At 37.7% G+C, this 16,027-nt stretch overlaps 1 protein-coding gene across 1 annotated transcript in view; it reads left to right on the top strand.

Moving 5' to 3' along the window:
* The first annotated feature begins 789 nt into the window (after positions 1–789).
* FRRS1 (ferric chelate reductase 1) overlaps positions 790–16,027 on the top strand; it is a 52,807-nt gene continuing 37,569 nt past the window's right edge. Inside the window, exons 1-3 of the mRNA XM_027536423.1 lie at positions 790–895; positions 13,704–13,899; positions 15,156–15,292. Of these exons, the coding sequence (XP_027392224.1) occupies positions 13,704–13,899; positions 15,156–15,292 (333 nt within the window). The 5' untranslated portion in view covers positions 790–895. The remainder of the gene's footprint in view (positions 896–13,703; positions 13,900–15,155; positions 15,293–16,027) is intronic.

Raw genomic sequence — 16,027 nt, forward strand, 5'->3', positions numbered from 1 at the left:
TACACCTTTTGTAGTTAATTGCAATAGTCTGCTAATTATTGTTATTCCCTAGATAAGGTTGCCAGATAAACTAAGCTAAACTAAGCTAAGCTAAGTGAAAGTCGCTCAGTCATGTCCGACCATTTGTGACCCCATGGAATATACAGTCCATGGAATTCTCCAGGCTAGAATAGTGGCCTTCTCCAGGCGGTCTTCCCAACCCAGGGATGGAACCCAGGTCTCCCGCATTTCGCAGGCGGATTCTTTACCAGCTGAGCCACAAGGGAAGCCCAAGAATACTGGGGTGGGTAGCCTATCCCTTCACCAGCGGATCTTCCCGACCCAGGAATCAAACCGGGGTCTCCTGCATTGCAGGCAGATTCTTTACCAACTGAGCAATTAGGGAAACCCTGTCAGATAAAATAGAAGGTAAATTTGAATTTTAGGGAAACAATGAATCATTTTTTAATATAAATGTGTCATCAATATTGCATAGGATAATGCTTATATTAATGAATGATTGGTTGTTTATATGAAATTTGAATTTAACATCCTATGCTTTATTTTGCTAAATTTGGCAACCCTTACCTAAGCACAAACAGGTTCTCTGTCTTTACTTAACATTATACAGAGCAGGTTGTATTTCAAATGGTTTTATAGTTAAAGACAAAAATTTAATTTTCTCAGTGAAACAGTGATTAGTTGGTAATGGTAAAATTGTTTCTTTGTGTAGAACAGAAGGGTTAATTCTCAGAAACAGAGTCCTGAGACTAGTGCCGGTCTTGCAAATCCTGTTTTGCTGCTTAGTTTGGGAAACTCTCTTCTTATGGGTAAGCTGGCTCCACCCAGCTGCTGAGAAAGAGATACGAGTTGTTAACAAAACCGGAAGTTGGATAGGCTGCCTTTGCTTCTCAAGGTAAGTGTCTCCTGTTTTCTTTCTGCCAGAGCTTTTTGCAAGGCGCTTAAGAATTAATTCCAGCTCAGTGACTGTACTGAGAGAGCAGTCGCTTGTGCTGACCCAGGCTGTCGGATACGCAGGATGGATGTCTTAACGAACTGTGTTCTGGAGCTTGTGAGCTTGTGTTGAGCTAATGAGTGTTCACTAGCGAGTTAGGTTAATAATATGTTCCATGACTTTGACTACAGAGCTTTAATCCCATGAGACATGTTTGGGATCATGAAAAGCACTGACTTTATTCATGCATCAGTGTTTTGCCCTTAATTTTTAGCAATGGAAGCTCCCTTTTTACTTAACCTAATGGCATCCTTTATTTGATTTTTAAAGTGTCTTTTAATTTAGCAATCTTAGCTCCCCCACTCCCAGCTCTGGTGTGCCTTTAGAATTTTAGAGAGGCTCTGGGGTGACTAGGTGTTACCTCTGCCTTTAATTTTTTTTTAATATCTTGTCGTGCTGTCCTAGGGGTAAAGGGGGGAGTTTTCAGTTTGTAAATGTATTATCAGAAATAATTCTTTATAAAGCTAAACTTTTACTTCAGATATTTTCTTCTTTCTCTGAATTAGAGAAAAGGTGGAAGAAAGCTTTGAATGTTTACTTGAATAGTGCAGAGGTGGGAGGCTAAAACTTGGTCTGTTGATTTACTGAAAACAATGAGCTTAACTTTTTGAAGGACTTTTTTTTTTTTTTTTTATTAAGGGGAAGAGTTCTACTAAGTCTTTTAATAAGCCAATATGTTGATTCTTTTTGCTGACCGTACCTTCTGTTTCACACCTGTCCGCTTAGGTAATGTCAGATTCTCTGGAAATCACACTGTTGCATTGCGTTGAGTGCTGTTTTCAAGGTTGTCTGCTTAGTCATTGTGAAAGGAAATCAGGGAGTAGGATGCCTTTGCTTCCTTAAGACAAGTCAATCAGTTGTGGCAAAAAAAATGCATTAACGTTATTTATTAGCAAAAAACTACAGCTTTTGGAGCCTCCCAGAAGAGACAAGTTATTAAAAGTTGGTGGAATTAGGCAGTATTCCAAGGAAGAAAGGATTTTATGGAAGATCTGGTTTGTGGTAGACACTGTGCTAAATGTTTCACAGATGTTATTATATTTAATCTTCACCAAGGCCCATGATGTTGGTATCATAGTCTAACAAAATAAGAAATTTTGCCCAGTGAGATTAAATAATTTGCCTAAGGTCAGTCACTAAGGTGGTGCCTGCTGGATTCAAACCTAGGTCTATGCGATTTCAGAGTCCTTACTACACACTGTCTCATAGGACAGAGTGGTTGATAGCATTTTAAATGGACCTTGAAAGAGGCGTGGAGGTTTTATGAAAACAAAACAAACAAAAAACAGTAAAAGTAATATAGAATATTTGAAAATTGAAAAAAAATTCTAAACATCTTACAGTTTATTTAATGTTTCTTTACAGTCTTCACATATGCATGTTTGTAGTCTATTTTAAAATTACAAAGCACTGCATGCTTAAAAAAAAATACACAATTTAAAAAGGATTAAAAAGAAGTCCACTCCTCTTCCCATATTGAAAACACTTTCCTAGCGGGTAACCGCTATTGAGACTGGTTAAACGATGGTGTTTTTTCTTTTGTATGTAACTTAAGTATCCTTTTGTAGTATGTTTTTCATTCATCACTATGGCATGAGCATGTCTCCACCCAAGTGCATGTAGATTCATGTCTTAGGATTTTGTGAAAAAAGTTTATATTTGCAAAGCATTTAAAAGAATTCCTGCCTCCTAGAAAGCAGTCAGTAATTATTAGCTGTTATTCCTGTAATTATTTACTCTATTTCATTCTTTTAAATGGATACACAGTATTTTATTTTATATTTTATTAAAGTATAGTTGATTTACAATGATATGTTAATTTAAGTGTACAGGAAAGTGATTCAGTTATATTTATACACATATATATGTTTATATGTATCTATTCTTTTTCCTTATAGGTTATTACAAAAAATTGAGTATAGTTCTCTATGCTATATAGATATCCTTGTTGATTACTTAAGTTATACATAGTCGTAGGTACACATTATTTTAGAGTTTGGGGATAGCATAGAATAAGGGGCATCCCAGGTGACTCAGTGGTAAAGAATTCACCTGCCAATGCAGGAGACACAGAAGACACAGTTTCAATCCCTGGGTTGGGAAGATTCCCTGGAGAAGGAAATGGCAACCCACTCCAGTATTCTTGCCTGGGAAATCCTGTAGACAGAGGATGGGCCACAGTCCATGGGGTGGCAAATAGTTGGACACGACTGAGAGACCGAGCATGAACATGCATAGCATAGAATATTTTTGTAAACACCTAAATTGTCTTAAATTTTTGTTATTACAAATAATCCTTGCATAACTGTGTGGACTTTTCTTTTTTAAAAATTGAAGTATAGTTGGCCTACAATATTATATTAGTTTCAAGTATACAACAGAGTAATTAGAATTTATATAAACTATACTCCATACAAAGTTTTAAAAAAACTATTGACTGTATTTCCTGTGCTGTTTGTTGTGTGGGGTTTTTTTGGTAGGATAAATTCCTAGAAGTGAAATTCCTCAAAGGTTAAACATATTCTAGTTCAGTAGGAGATTGTTACATTTCCTCCAAAACTATTGCAGTGATGTAGACTCTTCACTGTATGAGAGCACTTACTTCTCCACATCCTTGCTTATATTGGATATTACTAGTCTTTTGCATTTTACATGAAATGATAGGCAACTTACCTTTTTTTTTTTTTAACAGTGTTCAGATATTTCTGTGTCTTTTTTTTTTTTTTCCATTTAACGTATTTCTGTTTTTACATGGGTAGGAATTGGATGTGTAGCATAATGGAGGTCCCAGTTAGAAGACAGAACAAGTGTAGAAAGAAAGTGAAGTACTTGCTCCAGAATGGTACATTGTTGCTGGAGCATGGATTGGGTTAAATACACATTAAATGCATAGTGCTTTTGTCCTTAATGGAATAAGTCCTGAGAAGCTGTAGAAGGTTTTTGGAGAGAGGAGTGATGTAATGAGAATTGTGCCTTGGAGAAATGATCTTGTGGTGTTTTGTAGGACAGATTAGAATGGAGATGCAAAAACAAGGAGGCAATGGAAAGGATTTCACTAATCTGGGTGACAGGTAATGAAAGCTTTATGCTTGAAGGTGTTGTTGGAATGGAAAGCAGCAGACAGATATAATAGAATGAAAGGTAGAAGAGAGAAGCTGAAGGGATAAGTAGGCGAATGGAAGAGTAGAGGTGGAATCTGCTGAGCTTGTTTGGAAATTGGGGTCTCAAAGAGTGCTTGGAGTCAGATCTTGAGAATTTGGGGTTTCAAATCTGTTGACTAGAAATGTTTATAGGCCATCATCAAAATAGGAAAGTCAGATGCAAAAGCTAGTTTGGAGGAAAAAATAATGAATTTCATTTCAGAAAAAAATGAGCTTATGGTCATCCAAACAGAAATCTATAGATACTAGGAAATCTGAGTTGAAGCATTATGGAAATGTGGGATGGGGGCAATTGAAAGATTTGGGAATTATTCAGGGGTAATAACTGAGGCTATGGAAGGGATAGCCTGTAGAGAAATGCAGGGGTAAGGGAAAAAGTCTTGGGGATGGATATCTTCCCAAGTGGCTTAGTGGTAAAGAATCTGCGTGCCAATGCAGGAACTACAGAGGACGTGGGTTCAATCCCTGGGTCAGGAAGATCCCCTGGAGAAGGAAATGGCAACCACTCCAGTATTTTTGCCTGAAAAATTCTAGGGACAGAGGAACCTGGTGGGCTACAGTCCATGGGGTCGCAAAGAGTCGGACACGACTGAGCAGTCACACACTGTGTGTCCAATGACAATGACATCTTCATGTAAGAGAAAAAGCCTTCTGATGATGCTGTGATTAGGGGAATCAGAATTAGACTGGAGAGCTTCCGGTTCTTTTTCTTCAGTGGTTTTCCTTTATCTTTTCTTTTACTTAAACTCTAAATTCTTTTCGACCATTTTAGGTTGTCATCACACCTGACAAATCTCAAATTGACTGTTAATGTGTCATTTTTTAAAATGCTCTTTGTTTTTTAGAACTTTTACTGAAAATGTCATAACTCCAATTGTTAATTTTAAAAAATTGTTTTTCTCTGTACTTCCTGCTGTGAAAATGGAGTCTGAAACATTTTTATCTGGGAAATTGGAAATACTTGACCTGGTTTTCAATTTCTCTAAAATTTGAGATTCAGTTATCAAAGTCAGTTTAACTCTTGATATGGAAGCTTTCTATGAAGGTGAAGTTAAATTACTAGCAAGAAGGGGAACACATTTTCTGAAATATTTCAAAAGGCTTGAACAAATTAAATGCAGATGAAAGAAACACATGGAAATCTCAATTGTTTAACCACAATGGTGTTCATCAGAAACTTAGCACATAATGGCAATATGGAAAGTGACTAGTGATAATAAATGATGACAATTATCATTTATTGATGGTGTTTTTAAGCATTAAACTAGTTGTTTTTATATCCATTGTTTCAGGGGCTTTTGTTTTATGAGAGAAATCTCTACATTGCTTCTTAGACTCATATAGTAGACCCAACATTCTGAATAAAGTAGGCTAATTTCGATTTCTCATTTGTCATAATATGCCCCCACTCACATTGTTTGTTGTGAAATTTGGATTCTCACTGCACCTTCCAGATCCTCTGTCTCCAAGGAGGGAGCAAAGATTTGAAGTGAAGAGAATGCAAATGTTGGAGTTAGATTTGGATTCTAATCTTAAAAGTGTACAGGATTTTGTGTACATTTCCTGGTCTCAGTTTCTTCATCTCTAAACTGATGCTTGTTGTAAGGATTATATTAGATGTAGTCTCTACTAGTTTATCACCAAATATATGTTTCTTTGTCTTCTTTTTCACACTATGTCCCCTTTCTTCCCCCCTCTATAGTAAAACTAATCCTTTCCTTTCTTATTGCTATAGAAATTTCATTGCTTTCTGTGTATCTCTTGCGCTTAGTCTTATCTGATTTTGTCAGTCTCCTTATCCTTCTCTGGTTCTACCTACTTTTCTAAAACTCTTCATGCCTAGCTCTGCCACTGTAAGGTGAACACCTATGGGTATCTTTAACCCCGGTCCCTCTAGCTTTTGGTCATAGGCTTAACAGTTTTGCCCTAGCTCCTAGATGAAATCCTGAAATTACACATACTGTGTCCCAAAATTAATTTATCATTCACCTTGGAATTTCAATTTCATTTTTTAATGGAAGCATTATTAAAAAATGGTGCTTCTGTTTCTAGGCTAAAACATAAACAAAAACATGTTTAACTTATAAGCAAATTGAAAATTTTTATACTTATAACAAAGTAAAAGAAAATGATGCCATTGTAATTTTAATTAGTAAAATAAAAGCAATTTTGAATAAAAAGTAGTTATTAATTTTAAACATTATGGAATGTGCTTGATGGAAATTCTGAAAGGAGCATTCAAGTGCTTTAGGGATTGCAATGTCTTTATATTATGGTTACGATGAAATAAATATTCATATTTTATGCCAGAGAAGTGAAAGTGAAAATGTTAGTCACTCAGTCATGTCTAACTCTTTGTGACCCTATGGACAGTAGCCTGCCAGGCCCCTCTGTCCATGGAATTCTCCAGGCAAGAATACTGGAGTGAGTTGCCAGACAAGGAACATTTAAACATAAACTTTTTCTCTGCCCCTTTTGGCCACCTATCTCACCTCTAGTGTGCACTGTGCATTTGTATTATGGGTTAACCAGACAAATACCTCCTCAACAATAAAGATCGATTTTTCTTCTGGCACCAGTCATGCTACTCTTTTAAAGATAACATTCCTTTCTCAATCCAGTCAGGAGTTGATTACCCAAGGTTGATTACCTTGTACATGCAGACATCTTTAGTGAACTCAGACGGTGAAGAATTCACCTGCAATGCAGGAGACCCAGGTTTGACCCCTGGGTTGGGAAGATCACCTGGAGAAGGGAATGGCTACCCACTCCAGTATTGCCTGGAGAATTCCATGGACAGAGGAGCCTGGTGGGCTATGGTCCATGGGGTCGCAAAGATACAACTGAGTGACTAACACTTTCACTTTTGTGTATGAAGCCAGTATATTATTTCTCCTAAAGACAGCGATTGATGTAAAACAAACTGGTCAGATGACCTGGGGAAATACTGGGTTGCACCTGATGAAAGTCTTTAGCTTAAATACTCACTGATGTCCTTATTTATGTTACTAGCTATATTATTTGTATTCTGCCTATTTTACATGATTATTGTTTTTTGCACTACCAAATGTGTCACTGACCTCAGGTAAATTCAGTGATGATTAGGAAACCTGAAATGATTGACCAACTATGTAGTACTATAAGCTCAACGATTATAACTAGTAGTGGGAAGAAGCAATGAAAAGGAACCATTTCTTGGACCATAACAGACTAGTAAGACAGGTGGTCTGGAGACTTTTGGCTACTGTTAACTGGGCTTAGTTCAGTAATAGCACATTGAGAGCCTATCAGTGAAATCTTTGCTGATCTGGGAATGAGCCTTCCTACTACTGGGGGGCAAATTTGTCACAAAATGCTTACTAAACCCTGGTTGAAGTTAAGATAGAAAGGGAAGGGATTGTAAAGAATGTTGCTCAACCTCGGAATCAAGTCATCAGCTGCTTCAGTCGCTGACCCATGGTATACCCTGAAAAAAGTTCACAGTGAAGACCAGCAGGAGGCACTCTGTGCTCTGGGGAAACTGGCAGGACAGGCCTGCAGACAGATTTTTCTAGGGGAGAATTTTATGAACCCAGTTTCTTTCATCTTCCCATACTTAGAGGAGCACTAAAACCATTCACTAAGATATCTCCTCCTTGAGAAAAACAGTACATTTTACCAAGATGTGTACTTGATTGCACATACCCTCCTCTCTAAAAATCATGTAATACTGATCTCTCCGTTTACCTCTTTGGAACAGTTTTCAGATATCTAAGGAAAGCTAATTTACTAGCCATATTTATAGTTTTTGTTCAGGTTTACAAATGATATAATACAGAATCAGACTTTTTTTTCCATTGAATAAGTCCATCTCTATCTCCAAAATCCTCCTTGTGGCTTGGCTTATATACTTATATACTCTTCTATAGTTCTGAGAACTCTCCTTTTTTTTTTTTACCTGAAATCCCTGATCCTCCTAAATTAGAACTTTCAAGACTGAACTTTAATGGTCTGGTCTTTATGTGCCATGAAATAATGTTTTCAAATTGCAGGTTAGAGTCATTGGTAGATTACGAAATAACAATTCAGTTGGATGTAACCAGGGCTTCCCTGGTGGCTCAGTGGTAAAGAGCCTGCCTGCCAATGAGGAAACATGGATTCAATCCCTGGGTCAGGAAGATCCTCTGGAGAAAGAAATGGCAACCCACTCCAGTATTCTTGCCTGGGAAATCTCATGGGCAGAGGAGCATGCAGGGCTATAGTCCATGGGGTTGCAAAAGAGTCGGACATGACTTAATGACTAAACAACAACAACAACAAGGATGTAACAGGATAAAAAAAAGGAAGGAATAGAAAATATATGAGTTTATCATGTGTGATACAAGTAAATGATGGCTCTTGAAATGTTTGTAAGGTCATAAAGATATTTCTTAACCTTGGGTGTGGTAAAAATATTAAAAATACCCACAAGATATAGCAAAAAATATATTTCCCCAAATTTTTATATTTTTTATAGTAAACTCTTCTGGTTCGGTTTTTACTTTTTTGTGACTTTTCATAATTGAGAAAACCTTTTTACTTCACACCTATGCTTTAATTAAGACTCTCAGTGCCTGCACTCATTTCCTGTTTGATGTGGAGTAGGTGTTACTGGCGACTTCCCACAGTTTTTTGTGTCTGGGTTAACTTTTGAACTCCTTTGATGCTTTCATTGAAAATAAATGACTGGTAATAAAAGCTAGAGCTTTAATGAAATATAACTAGGCTTGATTAGTTATTTGCTAGCTTACTCATCTCACATGGTTTTCAAAGACATGCTTTCCTCCGTATTTATTTTTCTCACATGTTCTTAGAGTAACACAATTAAAAGATGTTTAATGACTGCTTTATTTAAAAGTATCCTTAATTAACACATAATAATTCTTCTTACATGTATTTTCAATTGATTTCTTCTCATTTTACCTGAATTTTACTTTGTTGTAATAAATATGTTGTCTTGATTAATCTCTGTAGTTCACAGTCACAATAATAATAATTACATATTCATCCAGGTACAAGAGCTTAGTATTTAAATAATAAAGTTAATTTTCATGTGAGATGTATGTAGAGTGTGGTAAGTGTTAGTCGCTCTTTGCAACCCCATGAACTGTAGCCTGCTGGGCTCCTCTCTTCATGGAATTCTCCAGGCAGAAATGCTAGAGTGGGTAGCCAGTCCCTTCTCCAGGGGATCTTCCCGACCCAGGGATCAAACCCAGGTTTCCTGCACTCTAGACAGATTCTTTACTGCTGAGCCAACTGAGAAGCCCAGAGCATGTAAAGGCAGTCATTATACCTTTTTACTAAGTACCTGTCTTCCAGGCAAGAAAGAAAACTGTATAAATCTCATCAGGTTTGGTAATTTTTCAGTTAGAGAATCAGGATAATCTCTCTTTTAAAGGAAGAGGTCTGTCGTCCTGGGATGACAAAATCCAAGCTCTGGTATCTTTTCTTTTGTTCTCTATATCATACTCATGGTAGAATGTGAATATTAAAAACCTGCAAAAATCATACAAAATTGGTGGGAGTTTTTCCAGTGCTTGAAGGGTGGTCTTGTAATATAATAGCTCATTATCCGCCTTCCACACTTTTAGCTTAAATGTTTCCATATATAACTCTTTATTCTTTTTCATAACTATACAGTCTTGTTAGCATAGATTGGTTAATGGATTAACATTATTTTTAAAAAGTTGTTACTTAAATCATTAATTGGAAAATTGTCATCGCCCATTGGAATGAAAATAGACTTTACCTTGAATGGTCAGTATCTGACCAAGGACAAAGAAATTGCTGTTTTCTATTTCTCTGTCTGACCTTGTTATATTTTCCTAATGAATGACAGTAGTGAATGGTGTCTTAGTCACTTCCCTTTCTCATCTTGTACAGTGAGCTCTGATAATTCCCAGTATGCTTTTCCACTTTGCTTTCCTAAAATTGTAATGTTAGGATTGGACCTGGATTTATTCCAGTTCACTTATTGTGTTTTGCAAATGAAGAAACTGGAACAGAGATTAAATGAACTGATTGATGTTACTCAGCTACTAAATGCACGTGTGCTGTTGCTCAGTCATGTCTGACTCTTTGCGACCCCAGGGACTGTAGCCTGCCAGACTCCTCTGTCCATGGAATTTTCCAGGCAAGAATACTGGAGTGGGTTGCCATTTCCTCTTCCAGGAGATCTTCTCCACCAAGGGATCAAACCTGAGTCTCTTGGGTCTCCTGCACTGACAGGTGGATTCATAGCAGAGACTAAAAAATCTTGTTTCCACTTTCATCTGACACAAAATCAGTGACAAATAAATATTAGTTAAATCAAACTAACTGTTCACTATAGTGAATATATTCACAATATTCACTGTATTCACAAACTTTTCATTGTACTATTCTTTAGGTGAGGCACATTTGTGCATTTAATTTTCATAATAACTTGGCCAAGATCACATGGTTAATATAATGACCTTGATCCTCTCCAGTAAATCTTGTATGGCCTTAAAAGCTGGTCTGTCCTAAAAAAGGATCTGGAAGCCATGTTTGAACATAAAATTTTTCTACTGCTCTAGCAGTTGTTTTCTTAAATATTGTTTCCTATAGTAATTAACTATTTTCAGAGTTACTGCAGAAGATGACCGTAGCCATGAAATTAACAGACTCTTGCTCCTTGGAAGGAAAGCTATGACCAACCTAGAGAGCATATTAAAAAGCAGAGACATTACTTTGCCAAAAAAGGTCCATCTAGTCAAAGCTGTGGTTTTTCCAGTAGTCATGTATGGATGTGAGAGTTGGACCATAAAGAAAGCTGAGTGCCAAAGAATTGATGCTTTTGAACTGTGGTGTTGGAGAAGACTCTTGAGAGTCCCTTGGACTGCAAGGAGATCAAACCAGTCAATTCTAAAGGAAATCAATCCTGAATATTCATTGGAAGGCCTGACGCTAAAGCTGAAACTCCAATACTTTGGCTACCTGATATGAAAAACTGACTCATAAGAAAAGACCCTGATGCTGGGAAAGATTGAAGACAGGAGGAGAAGGGGATGAGAGAAGATGAGGTGGCTCGATGGCATCCCTGACTTGATGGACATCAAGTTTGAACTTGATGTCCATCCAAACATGACTGAGTTTGAACAAGCTCTGGGAGTTGGTGATGGACAGAAAAGCCTGGTGTGCTGCAGTCCATGGGGTCGCAGAGTCGAACATGACTGAGCGACTGAACTGAACTGATTTTCAGAGTTATGCTTTTCCTCTGAGTCTACAGAGAAATCTTTGCTGTTGTTGTTTAGGTGCTAAGTCGTGTCTGACTCTTTGCAACCCCATGGACTGCAGCGAGTCAGGCTTCTCTGTCCTTCACTATCTCCCGGAGTTTGCTCAAATTCATATCCATTGAGTCAGTGATGCTACCTAACCATCTCATACTTTGCTGTCCCTTTCCCCTTTTGGCTTCAATCCTTCCCAGCATCAGTGTCTTTTCCAGTGAGTCAGCTTGTCACTTCAGGTGGCCAAAGTATTGGAGCTTCAGCATCAGTCCTTCCAATGAATATTCAGGGATGATTTTCTTTAAGATTGACTGGGTTGCTCTCCTTGTGGTCCAAGGAGCTCTCAAGTGTCTTCTCCAGTGCCACAATTCCAAAGCATAGATTCTTCAGCACTCAGGCTTCTTTATGGTCCAGCTCTCACATCTGTGCATGCCTATGGGAAAAACCATAGCTTTGTCTATTCAGACCTTTGTGGGCAAAGTGGTGTCTCTGCTTTTTAATATGCGGTCTAGGTATATGCTTCTCTTATGATACAGAATTTTTCAGAAGCTTTTGATTGGTTCATTTGTCCTTTTAGCTTATCTTCAAGTGAGAATAATTCTATCTAGCTTCAATGTGTGTAAAGGATAGGGGTATAGAATTGGTTGCCAGGCTACCTAGTTGGTTACCACTGGTGTAACATGTAGGGCCAGTTAAAGAGTGTAGCTCCAACACAATTTCTTGTGTCTAGTAGGAATTTTTGTAGCTTAGCTCTGGTCCAGTGTGTGGTTGTAATTTACATGATTATAAAAGGATAATTTGTTCTAGTGATTGTAAGGGTGCTTTTATTTTATGACCAAAGTTACAGTATAAAAAGCTCCCATTTCTATGGAGAATGCACTGCCTCTTGAGCTCTTTTCATCTGTAGCCTGTCTACTTTGTGAACTTTGCTGCCCTATAACATTTCCTACCCATTTACCTCTGCTGTGCTGTGCTGTGCTTAGTCATTCAGTCATGTCTGACTCATTGGGATCCCATGGACTGCAGTCTGCCAGGCTCCTTTGTCCATGGGGATTCTGCAAGTAAGAATACTAGAGTGGGTTGCCATGCCCTCCTCTAGGGGATTTTCCCAATCCAGGGATTGACGCAGGACTCCCACATTACAGGCAGTTTCTTTTACTGACTGAGCCATCCAGGGAAGCCTAAGAATACTGGAGTGGGTAGCCTATCCCTTCTCCAGAGGATCTTTCTGACCCAGGAATCGAACAGAGTCTCCTGCATTGCAGGTGGATTCTTTACCAGCTGGGCTACCAGAGAAGCCCACCTGTCTACCTCTAGTCTTATTAAATACTGTGATTTTCAGGTTCTGAATGTATGCACAAAGTGAGTGGTTGATGTGGACTAGACAAGGGTGGGACTAGTTTTCTGTTAAGCAGGTGGTAAGAGGCAGATAAATTGGATGAGAGAAGAAAATTTCGTTGGCTAAGGATTCAGAAGTATCTGGACTATTGTTTAGTTGCTAAGCTGTTTACTGCTCTTTTGCGACCCCATGGACTGTAGCCTGCCAGGCTCCTCTGTCCGTGGAATTTCCCAGGCAAGAATACTGGAGTGGGTTGCCATTTCCTTCTCTAGGAGATCTTCCCGACCCAGGGATTGAACCTGAGTCTCCTGCATTGGCAGGTGGACTCTTTCCCACTGAGTCACCAGGAAAGCCCATTTGAGCGATAGGTAATGGAAATACTGTTTCTTACAATTGTTGTTATCCTCAGTTTTCAGTGCTACAAATAAAACTGTCATTATGAGTAGCTTAATGGGAAGCTAGGAGAATTCATATCAAAGATTTATTCAGATTATGATATTTAAATTCAGAAGAAACAGTTCTTATTTGTTTAAATTTTCTAGTATGAAATGGAGCAAAACCTTTTGCTTTTACTGGATTATTTTATTATTTCCCGATCATGCTAACGAAAGCTAACATTATCTTCCTTTTCAGACTTTTGGTTGTATCTATTGTAGATTTTATTAAAATAGTTTTGAAAGGAGAGTTTTCGTTTCCTTATTTTTCAGGTAAGAAAGGAGGCTTAAGTGATTTACCTAAAGTTTCACAGTTAGTAATAAGAAAAGCTGAGATTCAAATCCAGGTCAAGTTTCATACATCACATTCTTTATATTATATACTTTTGAGAATGTGGTTAAATGATTATTGAAAGCAAATAGTTGTCTAGAACTTACTGTCCTGTGATATGAAAGGTCTTGTATTTTAGTTACCTTTGAAAATAGTGTACTTTTAATCTTCTTTTTAAGATGACAGCTCCTGGATTTACCGTCAGTGCCTTCATCCTTCTGTTGCATGTTAGTTTTGTGGCTAATTATCCCAGTGGAAAAGTAACAAAGTCATGCGGTGGAATGATTCCTGAGCATGGTCATACCCCACAGTCTCATCCCGCTCACAACATTTCAGTGAGTCAGAAGACATTCAGGCCAGGAGATCAAATCAAAGGTATTGTGCTGCTATTAACAGTTTGCATTTTTCATTTTGCTTTTTTTACTATACATTGAATCTTTATTACTGCTGGATTGATATAGTTTCATTTAATTTGTTCATCTGCTTTCATAAGATACCATAATCTTACACTTCTCATTTTTGTGTTTAACTACTACTGATGACTATATTATGTAAGCAGTATATTTACTATCCATTCAGACTAGGTTTTTTTTTTTTTGACCACACTATGAAACTTGCAGGGTCTTAGTTCCCCAACCAGGAATTGAACCCAGCCCTGCAGTGAAAGTGCTAGATGCTAACCACTGGGGAATTCTGCAGAATAGGTTTTAAAATATTTTTGTCATTATTTAATATCTTTTTATTAACAGTACTGTTTACTCAGTAGAAGAGGAAAATAAAGCTTAGGGATTTCTTTGGAAGGAATGATGCTAAAGCTGAAACTCCAGTACTTTGGCCACCTCATGCGAAGAATTGACTCATTGGAAAAGACTCTGATGCTGGGAGGGATTGGGGGCAGGAGGAGAAGGGGATGACAGAGGATGAGATGGCTGGATGGCATCACTGACTCGACAGACATGAGTCTCAGTGAACTCTGGGAGTTGGTGATGGACAGGGAGGCCTGGCGTGCTGCGATTCATGGGGTCACAAAGAGTCGGACACAACTGAGCGACTGATCTGATCTGATCTGATTAAACCCTTATCCTACTTAATATTGTATAGTTTCATATGTTTCCCTAATTCTTCTGGCACAAAGTAGGCTGAAACTTAAGGATGTATCTATAAGAGCATTTTACAAACTCCATTTTCTGCAATATTAGAAATGCAAAATATTAATAGATATTTTCTAACAAAAAGAGTTTATGGAAAAAATAAATTTAGAACACTTTATGGGTTACATGGATTCTATTTCTTAGAGCTTTATAGGATATAGTAGGTTGTTAAAACCCTGAGGATCTGCAGTCAAGACACAAGTGTACTTTAAACCAGCATTTTTCAAGCTACTTTGGCCCCGTTAACCACACTCCGACCATAACCAACCTTTTCTTCCCTGTGGAATAGCTATTACACCTCATGGAATAATGTCCTGTGGAACATGGTTTAGAATTTCTTTGACTATGAGATGATTTCTACTGTTTTCTCTCCTAGAGTAGTTTTGTATATGTACACCTGATTTTGTGACATGTTTCCTCTAACAGTCTTTTTGGGGGATGTTGCTAAACTCCTAACTTACCTTTTTATTTGTTTCTCAGTTACTTTGTCAGGGCCACCATTTAAAGGCTTTCTCTTAGAAGCACGTGACGCTGAGAATTTGAGTGGCCCTCCTGTTGGCTCCTTCACACTGATTGACAGTCACGTGTCACAGCTTCTGACCTGTGAAGATGTACAGGTTTGTGTTTAGTTTGAAACTGATTTCTATCAGTTTCCATGGGTCTTTTCACTGGAGTGGTGTTTGCAAGATAAACGATGACATTACCTATGTATTGCAGACATCTGAATAGAGTCACAATGAGCAAAGTTTCCACTTAATTTTTCTACTGGCAATATATTTTTATACATCAACATCCTAGAAAAGGTAGGCTCATAGTTTTGTTTATAGCTTTTGCTATTTTATCAAAATATTGTTTCTTACTGTACTGAATTTTGAAGGATGTTGATATTGAAGATAGAGTTCTAGAGTGAAACAGAGGTCTGGCTTTTGTAATTAATTAATTAATTAAATGAACATTTACTATACCAGGAACTTTCCTGCAAGGGATATGGTGATGAACAAGATTTGTTATTTGATGAGTTCAGAGCCTTACACATAAGCAAAGCATATGGACATATGCTATGTGACACATAAGCAGAACATATGGATATAGGACAGACACATTAGTAGGATAGTATGATGACTCAGATTAGAACCATACACAGGGTGGGTGAGAAGCATGGCAGAAGTGCCACACTGACTGTAGGGAATTGAGTGAGTGCATTTCGGAAGAGCTTATCTAAGCTAGACCTCAAAGGATGAGTATCCAGATAAATGAAAGTGGGAAATAAGATTGTTCAAGAGAAAGGAATTACTAGAAGATAATGCTACATATTTGGAGGCAGGAATTTTTTCTTTTGGTGAATATTCTGT

The sequence above is a fragment of the Bos indicus x Bos taurus genome, chromosome 3 (assembly GCF_003369695.1).
Source record: "Bos indicus x Bos taurus breed Angus x Brahman F1 hybrid chromosome 3, Bos_hybrid_MaternalHap_v2.0, whole genome shotgun sequence".
NCBI classification, from domain to species: Eukaryota; Metazoa; Chordata; class Mammalia; order Artiodactyla; family Bovidae; genus Bos; species Bos indicus x Bos taurus.